We start from the raw sequence: 14,531 nt of genomic DNA on the forward strand, positions 1-14,531 counted from the left end.
AAGGATAGGATTTTTAGATAGAATGAAAGAGAGTAGGCCTTATTGTGAATGAAAGAGGGAAGTAGTGGATGGGGAGGGAGGATCCCAGAATTCTTCTCACGTACTCCATGGAAACCTACCTTAATCGGTCGAATACTTTAATAATAATAACTATTGGTGGCATGTGGAACCATGAATAGAGTGCGAGGTAGAGCTCAGCGGTTTCTAGGCAATACTGTTTGAATTTGTCTTTATTGTGAGGAAGCCGTTGTAGACATAAATGACGGTTGAATTGTAAATAAGGACTGCATCATAATAAAATTAATTGAAAGATTATACCTGATGTTTAAGATGGCAATGAAACATGAACAATCAAACTCTTCTCTAAACTTTATTGTAAATATATTGTATTGTTTATTTCGCTAAAATAGCTGTCTTTTATCCCCTCCGCGGGAATATTACCGTTGAAGGTTGTTGATAGTTAATGTTCATAGCGTAAAACAAATAGCGATCAAATCATGAAATTCATAACTTACCTGCCATTGCTTAAAATCTAATTCGCATGGAATATGCAGAAAGCATTTTTTAAAATCTTAGGTAACAGTTAAATGTGGAAATTACTAAATTCAAATTTTCCCTTTTTAAAAGTCGTTCTTTCACATTTTTAACTTAATTTATTTAAGAAATTTTTGCGCATAGGCGTAGACGTACCATATCGAAGAATTGCATTAAACATTCGTACCTTACAGCTAAGGATTGAAGCCCGCATTCAACAACTTTTTTGGAGCATTACACAACCCACATTGCACACAATATCTTCTAGATATCTACAGAATGTCTACAACGTCTTGGATATCTTAAATATCTACTAGATTTCTATAAAATGTCTTCAATGTGTTGGATATTTAAAATATCTATTAGATGCCTAGAATATGTCTATTCTATGAAAGCATGGCTAATGCTTAGCCTTCAAAAATACCGGAATTTAAGATAGAGAAAGTAATTTAATAAAAAGATTGTTTAAATAAATAATACCTGTATTAAAAAAACAAAAATATTTGTGACAAAAGAGCAGGTATCGACAATTTAAAAAATTTATTATTATTTAATTAATCAAAATAGATAGGTAAATATGAACTCTATCAGCTTAGTTACCATCAATAAACAAATCCAATTCTGCGGAATAAATGGTAAGTCAAAATATTCTAGTCTCTTCTTTTTAAATAATTTAAAGCTAAATTCTTTTTTTGATATCTTAAAAAACATAACCCTAACCTTTTAAGTATCACAGTAATGTATTCATATTCATTCATAGCCCTGATGAAGGTGTTTAAATACGTTGGCAAAAACTTGCATTAAAAATTCTTCAACACTTCTAATTCAAGACACTGAATCAATATTTATTGATAATGTTGCCAGCTCCTTTGATATAGCTAAAAGGAAATTGTAAGCTGCTTTGGTAACTTCAAATTTGGAATCGGAGGAGGAGCCCCGATTAGAAAAAAGTATTCAGGGAGAATCCTAGAAGACACCCTATCATCACCTCTAGCTCCAGCAGGCTGTCAGTTGAAAAATAAACTCTTGTTACACCGAAACATAGTATATTCGAGTCATTTATCCTGACTTTTTGCAGTGGGTCCAATTTTAATCTGAATATCTATAAAATATCTTCTCAATATATCTTGTAGACATTAGAAAAGCGGACATTCACATCAAGAGCGTACCCAGGATCAAAACTGGGGGGGGGGCAAGCCATGGTTGTTCAAGTTGTAGGTAAGATTAAAGTATGGAAAAGGTGAATGAAATTAACATTTTAAGGAAACTGTAACTGCTCTTTATTAGTTTTTAAAATTATTTGCTTGAAAAAATATTATTTTCCTTAAAGACATTTGCGATTTTTGCTTCTAGGGGGGGCAGCTGCCCCCTCCTGCCCCTCGCTGTGTACGCCCATGATTCAGATGTCTACAAAATTAGTGGAAGATTTCTAGAAGATGTTAAAAGATTTTTTCTTGCTATTATCTGAAGCCGTTCTAGATATTGTGTAGACATCTAGTAGATATTTTGTGCCAAGTAGGAAGTAAGCCCAGACAAAAATTTAATTAGTAATAGTTATGAGATTGTTTGTCAAACTATTCTAGTCTATTTCAGGCGAAAAAATGGTCCAATTACGAGCAACATACATGAATATTAGGGAAAGAGTTCATTCAAAAGTCAATTCAATGTAAGTTAGCGAAACGAAAGTTGGAAGCGTTTGTATTAAAAGACAAAGTATGTAGAGTACCTAAAGGAAATCACTTAACTGTTTGGATTATGAAAGTTTGGTGATCAAATAAATGGTGCTTTCAAGGCAGCTAGAGCAGAACACCCAGATTTTCAGGAGTTGTCCATTACAAAAAACGCGTGTATCGCAGTGCATCCAAAATTCACCGTAGCACAACGAGCCTCTTTCACTTTATATTTGAAACTTAATGTAAACATGCATTTCCGTCCAAAACCGGAATTTCCGAAAATAACGAAAAAGCACAGAAAGGACGACATATCATAGCAGGACCCATTTCACCATACCATGCTTTATATATCTGATTGTGAGAGAAATTTGGTGTCTTTTTTTTATAATGCAACACTCGTGGGGGAAAAATCTGAAATCAGCGTCGAATTGATATGCATATTAATATGCTATGCATTGACGGTATATATCACAAGACAGCGAATAAATCAGGTTAAAATAATTTTCAGAGAAACTTTTACCAATATTTTTATGTCTTTATTCAATTCTTGTGCTATATAACATGCATTTTCCATCATCCTGGCCAGCAGCCAGCTACGGACTGTGCCGCAAGGTCGAAAAATCTGTCAATTTCGGCGTCGCAGGCGGTCGCAGATCATCTCATCGGATCATACTCTAAAGGCATTGTTATATATGTGGTGAATTGTGGTAGAAAGATCGCAGACTTTCCCGGCGAATCGAATCGTGGAAGTTTATTCGGGCATTCCACCGGGTCAGGTTCTCCAACTCCATCTCGGCCGACGCGAGTTTTCCATCGTCACCATGCCCTGATGCCGATGGAAAACTCGTTCATCGAAACGTGGGCCGAGATGGAGTTGGAGAACCTGACCCGGTGGAATGCCCGAATAACCCTCCACGACGTCCTTCCATTTTGTATCATATTGGTCACAAATACCACAGCTAAGTCTTGAAAATTGATGGGAATGAAGAATAAAAAAATCGATTAATAGCATTGTAAATTTTTGGTTGCATTGAATTACTAAAAAACCGTACCATTAGTTAATAATATTCTTAATTTTGAAATAAAGTCAATACGGTTAATTTTTTCAGACTTAGTTCTGATTTGAGGCTTTTTTATTTTGTTAAAAGAACCTATGAAATACGGCATGCGTCAAAACATGCAATAATGTATTGGCAGCAACTGTGAAAAGTTTCAGCTTCCGTACTAAAAAAAAATTTCTAGGTTTTAGCCAGCTTTCATATCGAAAGTAGATGCAGACGTAGATAGTGGCACGCTGCTTTAACATTGCTCGATATTTTGAACGATACAAGAGGCTTTCACCAAGTGGAATTAAATTGGGTTTCGCCTTCAATGCCCCATTATTATTTCCATCTCCTACACAGGCTTCTCTAGCGGGTAGGTAGATGTATGGATGAATTTATTCCAAAGTATTTATTCGTTTAAAATCTTTCCCGATTTACTTTGATTCTTGAGACAAAAGGGAATAGCGTTTGATTTTTCTTTTAGATTACAGCAGCACGTAACTAAATCATCTTATTATTTTTTCCTCCTATCGTACCTTAGATGCAACGATTTCCAATTTACCATTGATGATTCCCTCCAAACAGCAATGAACATTGAATGAGGTAAACTTCGCTCCGTCACTGATATATGTCGAGTAATTTCCTGAACTTTTAAGCACAGTAGAAATTAGATAAAGCGACGAAAAAAAAACTAATAGCTGAAGTACCAAACACATCCACTGCGGCCACTCTGAATGCATGACCATAAAAGAATTCAGGCAAGTGGAAAAGTTGCTACTGAAAATACGTGGCATTTAATCAATGATTCTTCTATGTAAAGAAGTAAAAAATTAAGTGGCTATAAATCGAGGGCTTCTGCAGGCGAAAAACGGGATGGAGTTAGGTCTGGAGCAATCAAACGAGGTTGCATTTAGCATTTTTCGAAGCCCCTCTGATTTACGAGTTGCTGTCACCCTCAATAATCCAAAGTTAATTGAATCGCCATGACTCAAATATTTATCGCTGTGAAAACACTTCATTTGCCGCCTTAAAATTGAGATTCATATGGCCTCAGCATTCAAATTCTTTTATCCAAGCAATGCTCCCTAGATATCAATATTTATGATAAATTATTTGATTTGAGGCTGAGATTGGTCAATTAAAGCCATTAATTACAACAAAGCCTATTTTTCCAATTTTTCATGGACGGTTCCATCTCAAATATTCATACGGTAAAAAAATTATTTTTCAAGGTGAAAAATTTTGTCGTGAAAGTTAGGACTAATAATCAGTTGATTCGACAATTAAAATATAATTCACCAAACAATTGTCTTTTAGGTAAACCAGTCGCATTAGAAACTTTAAATTTTTTTGTATTTATATCGGTGGGACCAGTTACGAAACCTGAGTAAGCGTAATTTTTTTAAGAATAGTAAGTGTTTCATCGTAGTGACGACTTAGGCATACCCCGAGTCATTTTCAAATTTTAATTCTCATAATTACGCATGCGTTAAATGCTAAAATTAACAAGGCCTCTTGTAATAACTCAGGATATATCTGTGCAAACTACGAAGGTTATACACCTATTCTTCCCCGCGTTCTCACATTGATAAGGGCAAAATGTACAGTTGTTGTTAGCAATGAACAGACGCAGTGGTGCAGTAGCAAATGAAACACAAGTGCTCACTTCTTGAGCAACTCAGAAGATTTATTCACCTTCACAGCTAGCAAGTATTTCACAATTAGGAATGAGAAAATTACGTGCATGAGATAGTTGGAGACATTGCAATACTAATGATACATAGATGAAATATTTCATATGTGGCATTCGAGCAATCAATTCAATTTGGACAATTATTCGTCCTCCTTGCTTCCGAGACGAAAGGACAAAAATACGTAATGTATATCTCTAATTATTAGCAGTATTACTGTTGACTAGTAATACAGAGGCACCGAATTTTCACACAAAATTTTAATTTAGAGTTCATAATATTGCTGTACGTGTTCTATACATATACGACGTATTCTCTGAAAGTAAGGGCCGTTTGCTTATATTTAAATATTAGCGCTTCGGAACACAGTTTTATTCCTTCAGCGCCATCTACTGATTCATTGAGAAACTATAGAAGCATATCGATGGCTAAGTTTGTATCGTATTGTAGCGATAGAATTAAGTATCGTATCACTACTTACTGTTTTTTTAACTTCTTTATTCTTCCTCTTTATCTTTTTAAAGGCACAAAAATTATATGAACTTCCGTGTTCTCTCTTTCGTCCCAAACATAAACAACAAACCATTATTGGTTATTTTTCCATGAAAACTTGTAAGAGGGTTTTCTATAACATTTATAACATACACGTCAGTTTTAACAACACGTATCTTAAATTCGATCGGTTTGAGACAGGTATCTTAAAAAAAGTATAATAACATTTTAAAAAATAAAATACGAGCAAAAATCAACTCTTTGTTTGCAAATGAATGCTTCTTTTTCAGTTTTATGAACTTTTGGTTTGTAATTTCAGCGTACAAGTAAGGAAAAAATCTTTTTTTGCTCTCCTGAAAAGTTGCTATTTTTTAGATACGTGTTGTTAGAACTTAGCCATCGATATTTTTTGTTTCAGAAGTCGTTTGCTTGTCCGTGTATGCGAACAATAATGTCTGCAACAATTGTTCATCCCGCCAACTGTGAAGTGGGTTCTGTAATAAGATTCTTGCATGCAAAAGGATTGTCGTTGGGAACTCTTTGACCAGCCACCGTACAGTCCTAACCTTGCATATAGCGACTATTTCCTCTTCTCCCACTTGAAACAGTGGCTCTGTGCAGGGGCGCAGCTAGGAATTAAGTATAGGAGGGGCTTTAGGTGAAACTAATACTAGGGGTCTGGTAGTATGGAATAACCTCCAGGGTAGCGGGAGGTGCGAGAAAATAAATTGTGGAATTTTAAGATAGATGGTTCAAAATGGAGAATTTTATAGCTTCCTGAAGGAAATTTTATTAATCCTTACACAATTCTGTAAGTTATATCAATCCAATTAAGTAAAATGAATTAAACTTTAAAATTTATCTTTAAAACCAAGCACCAAATTCACTAAATAGATAATAGAACCATAATACATTATTAAATTAAAAGCTGTGAATTTCTCACTTTTAACCGTTTTTTCTTGGGAAATTGCTATTTTTTATTCACATTTATCTAATTTTTTTTAAAGCCATAATAGCGTCAAAATTTATATCCGATAATGCAATGTCCTAAATATTTCCGGAGAAGGACCTCCGAATATCCGGTTAGGAGGGCCCGATAATGAGCGACAGCCGAGGGCCCCCAATCACCCCAGACCGCCCCTGCTCTCATATTAATTTCTATTCTACGATACCAATCTTTAATGCCAGCTAAATGCTTGACTACTCGCGGACTAAATGAACTCATGAGAGTAGAAAAAAGGAACATTAAATAAAGAAATAAACACAATTACCATGCTTTCAAAGTCTTACTTAAATACAATTGACATTCTGTAGTAGGAGAAAATAATCCTTGTCTCAGCATTACGCAATCCCGTTTTTGTACTGCCGCTAATCTCTTTTCCTCAAACTAAGACTTTTTAACGAAGAAGATTGAAAAAAAAAGGCTTCAAGACAGCGCGATAGCATTTTTGTCTCAAGATGAACATACGACCTCCTTAATAATTATGTAACAACTCTTCAAACTGCATAAAATAATATTTTGCACAATTAATTCAAGAAAATTATTCGTAGCGGCACATTGCAAATGCGAATTTGATAGAGTAAAAATTACAAAAGCATTTTTATCTCCAATATGCATGCAAAAACAGTGCATCTAAATAGAGAATAACTGAGACTGGGTATCTTTGGTTTTTTGATTCTGTCGCTTAAAACTTAAGGGAACTATCCTTAAATATTATTCATTTACCAGCCAATCAAGTTTCATAACGATAAAAGATAGTTATATCTTGCACCATAGACAACTACATATTTATGCAGCATTGCTGAAGGGTTGATAATATTATTTCCAATTATACAACGATCGAATGAAATCAGCCTAATGATGTAATTTCCTGATGTAAAATGGGCCACAAATCTTTTCTTTAAGAAAATTAATCGCTAAATGGATAAATTTAGCAAAGATGAACACTGCATCAGCTCAAAAGTAAATCAGTTTCAATACGTCAATGTTGCACATATGATCGGCAATTTGGAGATCTGGGTTCATATCTTCGTCACGTCTAAGCATATTTTCTCAGCAAACCTCCATTTTTATGAATGAACTATTTTAAATTACATCTCGTAGGTTGGAGCCGTACTTCAAGCGCTAAATAATTATATGGGCCTGAATTTCCCTAGCGTGTGGAAAATCATTCACTATTTCCACTAGATAATAACATTTATGTGCTTATTATTGCATAAATTGCATAATAAGGATCTATATTGATGCTGCTGTCATCTACATCATTGCATTTCGCATAATTGGTAGGAAAGAGGTTCTTGATTTAGGCGTCTGGGATTTAGGCTGTTGATTTGAAAGACCATATTTGCTAAAGGAGGTCTTCATTTTAACAGGAAGTTCTCTCACCGAAATCATTCTCCAATGGCATGGAACTTATTTTTAAAAACCTACCACAAAACTGCAATAGTTCTTAAGCTAGACTACCAGCAAGTAACCAAAGGTTTGTCCAATTTTCTCCGTCATCGAATAAATAGGTAGTCAAAATCTTAGCTGTTCCTTAATCTTTCCCATTTTGTTATTCGGATTATTTTACATAATATTACATCAGAAATCACATCAAAAAATTAATGGCCTTTTAAAATATACCATTAGAACTCATTTCAGGCAATCGAAATATTGTATTTTACTTTAGTTCTCAAAGGAACTAATCTTTTAAAAATCGTTATTAGATATAGGTCATTGGATGTAGGTATGCCAGACTGCGTTGAGTGTGATTTGATAAAATTGGAAAAACTGGAGTATATGGCCAAACAAACTGCAATTATTTTCATATTATTTTCATACCTGGTGGAAATTAACTCATGGAAAGACGTAAAATGACAAAAGTCGTTCAAGGAAAGATGCTCCAAAACTTTTTCTTCTTTTGTTTATTTCATGTGATAACAACAAATACAATTAACAACAATTCAATGTTTCGTGATTTTTTTCATTTTCATCAACAACACACAATAATTTAAAAAGGAACAACAATGGACTTGATTGGAGACGCAACTCACGAATGTTATAGTATAGAAAATATCATACAAAGAACTTTCATCGTGCTTTTGCATCCCCATCCGGCCAGATTTTCGGCCGTAAAATTATTCTCAAGATTATGCAAGCCAGGCTGCCTTAGGGGCGGACTCGCCAATGAGCAAAGTACTGCCACAGACTCCAGACACCAAGGAATCATTAAATGACGTATCAGTGCTAGATAGCCAATCGCCTGTGACTTCGGATTAGCGGTGCCACAATCTCGATTGCATATTCGTCGTGAAGACGCTCTCGTCAAGATGGTGACTGCGCTTGACAAGTTGGCCGCCATCGCAACAATGCCGAGAATGTGGCGTCGCCCGCGACCAGGATCTCGACACGTGGAATTAACCGTGGTGCTTGTGCCCACCGCCACCACCGCCGCCACCTCCGCCGCTGCTGAAACCGTATTTCTTGCCTCCGTGGTGCCCGCCCTTCTTCCCATAATCCTCCTTGTGTCCGTGGTGCTCCTCGTGACCGTGGTGGGCCTTGTGCCCCTTGTGGTCGTCATAGTAGTGGCCCTTCTTGTGGTGACCCTTCTTGCCGTGGTGGTCGTGGTGGTGCCCTGCCTTGTGGTGACCTCCCTTCTTGTGCCCTCCCTTCTTGCCCCCGTGGTGCTCGTGGTGATCGCCGTGCTTGTGGTGCTTGCCGTGCTTGTGGTAATCATCGTAGAAGTCGTGCTTCTTGTGGAACTCGTCCTTGTGGTACTTGTTGTGGTACCCCTTGGTGTGGTGGCCCTTCTTGTGGCCCCCCTTCTCTCCGTAGTGGGCAGCCTTGTGACCTTTGTGCCCCTTGTGGTGTTCCCCGTACTCTCCGCCTCCCTCGTGGTGACCTTTCTTGTGCCCACCCTCCTCTCCGTAGTGCCCGCTGTGCTCCTCCTTGCCGTGCTTGCCGTGGTGACCCTTTTTGTGTTCGTGGTGACCCTTGGACCCTTTGTCGGCCTTGTGCCCGTGTTTGCTGTGGTGGTCCTCGTGGTGTTCTTCTCCGCCACCCTTCTCCCACTTCTTGCCGTGTCCGGACGCCGCCACCTCCAGGTCACTGGCACCCACGGACGTCAGGTCGACCACTCCCCACTGTCTCTCCTCAGTGGCCTCGGCTAACGCGTCCACCGGTTCGATTCCCCGGGAGTTGACGCTGTAGATCGCCACGCAGAGGACGAGAAGGAACGTGCCGGGGCCCAGGATGGGCCTCCAAGCAAGAGACACCATTTTGCAGCTGGAACAGTCCCTGCAACTGTCCGGGTAGGTATAGCTTCACCTGGACCACTCTCCTCTCCTGTTGTTCTCCGAATTGACCCGCTACCACACTGATGCTCCATCTCTAGGCTACCTGCCTTTATATGTTGGTCACGAGAGATGGAGGGAGCTTGACAGTCACCAGGAGGGGGAGAGAGAGGGAAGATCTTTTTCGAAAATTCAGCGACCATCCCCTAGATCATCCAGACCGCATCCACTCGACTGAAAACATGCAGGACGGCAGTCGTCGTCAAGCTGGCCGCGTTCCGCCAGTTACTTTTTTTTGTCTCCATTTGCCCGCTTCCTCCTACCAGTTTCCGCCAGTGTGCCGTAAGAATTCCAGCTAATGCCAGCTTTGTCGGAGGCGAAGCTATAGTATCCGAACGTTCCGAAAGGGTAAGAACCTCTCAAAAGTTTATTTTTTTATACCTCCTCCTCTTCCAGCTACTCCTGCGAACAAGGGTGTTTTTACCCGGTCGTTCCTGCCTCCTCCACCTACCGCAGTCGCTTCGAAAAGGGAAGGTGGTACGGTCGCTCTCCGGCCGACAACAGCCAGAGCAACCCGAGCGTGGTAAAGCCCGTAAGGACGCAAAAAAATGTCACGCTTTCGAAAGTGAATTTTCCAGCGCGCGAAACAGGAAAGATTCCCGACGATTCTCTCGTCCGCCCTTCCACTGACTCTTTTTACTTCCTGAGAAAACTAGGCTTCCAAACCGGACGCGCGCGAGATTCGCTTTCATCCTCGTTCGTCCGTTTGACGAAAGGGGGATAGCTGTACCCGAAAAGAATGGTTTTGGAGGAGGCGATTACGACCGTCAGAGCGGGAAAAGTGTGTTGTTCGGAGGGCGGAAGCGGAATGGCTCTGAGGAAGTGATTGAAGGGGAATGCGTTGCAAAAAAAAGTGTTATGTGTTCCGAGGGAGCCAAAAAAATTTGAGAGTTTGCTTCGGTAATGCCGCGAGTGCAAATCGCCGACGCAACAAGATTAAGGATTATATAAATTTGCTATCCCTGATAAATAAAAACAATGCAGCATGAATAGAAACCAGCTAAATAATTCTGAAGTATTTAGTGTATAAGGAATAAAAAAGAGGAAAATAAAGGATATAAATGTAATGTCGGTAATACCAAGTCCAAACCGTTGATGCAACAAGATTAAGGATTAAATAAATTGACTACTCGTGAAAAATAAAAAGCAATGAAGAATGGATAGGAACCAACAAAATAATCATGGAAGTATTTGGGGTAAATTGGAGGAAAATTAAGAATATAGATGTGAAAGCTCCACCTGCTTAATAGATTAAAGAAGCTCCACCAAATACAAGAAACAGAAGTGACTGAAGGGAAATTCGTTGCAAAAAAATAAGTTTTGACTAGTATATAATATGAAGTAAAACCTGGTTAGGAAGATTAAAAGTTTTTTGTGGAGCATTACTAAGTTAGTTATTTAGCATATTAAATATGTGGTTAAACCAAGTGAAGCCTAACCACGTGATATATAAGTGTTATGTGTTCCAAAGGAGCCAAAAGAGTTAGAGAGCAGAAATATTAAGGATTATAAATTTGCTAGTCATGATAAATAAGCAATAAAGAATGAATAGAAACCAACAATATAATTTTGGACGTAGCGGCACTAGATACTACAGTAATGGAGCAATAAGAAGTTAAGTGGATGAGAGTGGGATGCATACTAGATCAATTTGACAGTAAGAAGCCTATTGAAAGAATACATTGTGATGATAACTTAAAAAATCAGCTCTCCTACTTATGAGATTAAAGAAGCGGCACCAAATACTAGAGTCAGACGATAATACGACGTTAAGCGGATCAGAGAGGATGCATACAGGATAAATTTGACAGTAAGAAGCGTGTTTAAACTCCAAGACGACTGCGGCAAGAGGGCAGTGCCGGGATGCATTGAGAATATAACACCTCCTCAGAATTCGAGATCACTGGAAATACTCAGCAAACAGCTGCGCCCGCAGAACAAGGAAATCCCTCAAGTACTCTACTAACACCTGACTTTTATAAGAATCACTTTACAGATCTTCGCTAAAGTAGGGAATAACAGACTACTTTGAGAGGAAGATGATTTTTTTAAAGCTTCAAATTCAATAAAGTTTTTGTTCCATAAGAATAAAAATGAGGCTCGTCTATTGGGGATGTGGGTTCATCGCTTCGGGAAATATGTGCATTAATTTTTAACACCAAGGACACAGGTAATGTCGCGAGTGCGAAGATTAAGGTTCATAAAAATTCCAAGAGAGCCTGAGTAGGACGAATCTCCGCTTAAATCCACAAAAAAAATACACAGAATAGATAGATTAGATTCACCTTCAGCAAACAAACGACGCCATTCTTTCAGAAACTAATCTGCGCTCCATTTATGCTAAAAAAAATTACATCAGCAATTATTTCAGTTTTAATTAATGGCTTTAATTAGGTTTAAAATATCACAATGTTAATTTTCAGCCGCGCCAGTTAATTAAATTTTTGAGACATAAAAGTTTTTTTCCGACTCAGTACTCGGAAATGTGGAACTTTTATAGGCACGCGTGGGACGTTGTACGAAACTGGAACGCTGCTTCCTACAGAATAGCAGAAGAGGCTCATAATAGTTGGGAAAAAATGAAGTCACTCAAGTAATGAAGTTATGATTATCCTGTAAATCGAGCAAACCACAGCTTAATTAAACTCTATAGACCAGGAAATTTTCAAAAATACCATAGAAAATGGATTGGTAGAGTGACAGAGTTGTGGACCTGCTAAGAAAGGGCCAATTCATGTAAATAAGCAAATAGAAGCACAAGAAAAACTGCACCTAGTACCCGAAAATCAAAAAAATACAAAGGAGATATTAATAATATAAATGTTGTAATTAGCCGTATGTCACCTTGTAGAGTTTTAATAAGTGGACTCTAAGTGTCATTTTGTAAGTCGTGAGATTATGCTTCGCAAGGCTTAACTCAAAATATTTCCGATCGCGGCAAGCGGTTACAATAAATTATTTATTGAATATAACTGTTCGTTGGTGAGGCATGACGATTTTTTGCCTTCCCCTAATATTTTCACCGTGTGGTCTGATAATCATATGAAACTCGGTCGATAAACATATACAAAAAAACCATTAACCTTTCAGCTTAATTAAAAGAGAGCTTTGAGCTAGTATAAACAATACGATTGCGCAATGTCGCCCATTTTGAGGTTAATTGTTTCAAACAATTGAGTGGGTGAGAAGCCAAGGGGTACAAGAGATTTCTTTTTTCTAAACAGAGTTAGGTACAGAAATTAGGTAAATAAAATAAACGAGATCAACTATATGTTTAGTAGTGCATGCTATTTTCCACTCACTGTCAGCACAGAACAGAGACTCACTTGTATCCCTTGGCAACCAAGCTTTTGTGTATTTTCTGCACATTTTCGTCCAACCTTAAACATGGGGTCGCAACTCATTAGTTACGATGGCAACGCAAACATTTTTTGATGCACTTTACAGTCACCATGGAAATGGTTATTCTTGAGTATCCAGCCTTTTCGAGATTTCATTGAATACTCTAGATTTTTAAGGACATTGAATCATTAAGGACGCAATATGCTTCAAATTGTCTACCCTACCACCCCCTGAAGTATTCCCAATTCCTCCTTAAAACTTTGAATATGATATTTTTGAGGCTACGCGATATTGGGTGATATTCAGCTCTACTTTCGTCTTGACTTCCTCTCCCTTAAAATTCTCCCGTAATTAATCAACGCCCATTTATGGTCGCGAACGCAAGTTGACCAATAGAGAATGGCTATTTTTAGGATATATGCGTAACATTTGTACTACTTTTTTCCAATCGCAAATCGCTTTGATTTTTGGGACACGACATGATTTTATTTTTACCAGGTATTTTTACAAATTTGGGATTTTTCACGGATGAAATTTCTAAAAAGTCATCGTCATCTGACGGTTTTGCCTTTCAAAATGAAGCAAGAGCTTCTGCAAAAAAGTACGGTTTCAGTTTCCCTCAGAAAAGGCATTCGATTCCAACATGAGCTCAAACGGAATTGTATGGTCGCAACTTCGCCATATCTACGACTTCCTCTCAATAATTTCTTGAAAACTCAGGCAAAAAAATATTTGTCATATAGCAATTCACTTACATTACACTCCAGTCTAAGTCACTGTAAATTCCCTCTTCAATTCATATTTAATGCTCAGTTTGCAATGCTTAATTTGTACCAGGTATTTTCTCAAAATGGGGATTATTCACCGATGAAATTTCTTAATAGTCATCGTTACTGAAGGTTTTGGATTTTTACCGTGTGCTCGACTACGTATTTGAAACTCATCCCAGAAATATTTTGCTGCTTTTGTACGTAAACATTTTTATGGAAGGCATATTGTTTGGAGCAGGAATGGCTAGCTAGGCTTTAGCCGTTAGACGTTATTAATGAAACTATTTGATAGGTCAAACACATGAAAAAATTTAGACGAAACTAATGCAGGTAATGAAGTAACGCTGTCTCTCTACTGATAGAATTTATGTCAATTATTGAAATGCTTCATCGTTTAAGTCACAATTGGGTATTATTTATCTCGTAATATTTAGATGCTTATGAGTATAATACAACGCCCACTGGCCTTTTAAAAAAAGTAAGACAAAATTAACTACATTTAACAAAACAGTAGGACCATGGCAGCGGCGTAGCCAGGATTTTCGTTCGGGGGGGGGTCCAAAACCAGGGGGAAATTTTTGAAAAACAGGGTACTAAGTAGAGGGTTTTACACTAATTCTAACACTATTCATAATAAAAAAAACTTCATTT

General features: G+C 37.8%; 1 protein-coding gene across 1 annotated transcript; it reads right to left on the bottom strand.

Moving 5' to 3' along the window:
• Positions 1 to 8,321: 8,321 nt before the first annotated feature.
• LOC124162714 (histidine-rich glycoprotein-like) lies at positions 8,322 to 9,872 on the bottom strand. Its single transcript, XM_046539324.1, has one exon. It carries the CDS (start codon positions 9,691 to 9,693, stop codon positions 8,833 to 8,835), a length of 861 nt encoding a protein of 286 aa, XP_046395280.1. The 5' UTR covers positions 9,694 to 9,872; the 3' UTR covers positions 8,322 to 8,832.
• Positions 9,873 to 14,531: the final 4,659 nt, after the last annotated feature.

The sequence above is a fragment of the Ischnura elegans genome, chromosome 7, assembly GCF_921293095.1.
Source record: "Ischnura elegans chromosome 7, ioIscEleg1.1, whole genome shotgun sequence".
In the NCBI taxonomy this organism is placed as follows: domain Eukaryota; kingdom Metazoa; phylum Arthropoda; class Insecta; order Odonata; family Coenagrionidae; genus Ischnura; species Ischnura elegans.

Bases quoted from the DNA above. Each gene is read 5' to 3' on its own strand.
- LOC124162714 (XM_046539324.1), bottom strand. From the start codon at position 9,693: ATGGTGTCTCTTGCTTGGAGGCCCATCCTGGGCCCCGGCACGTTCCTT.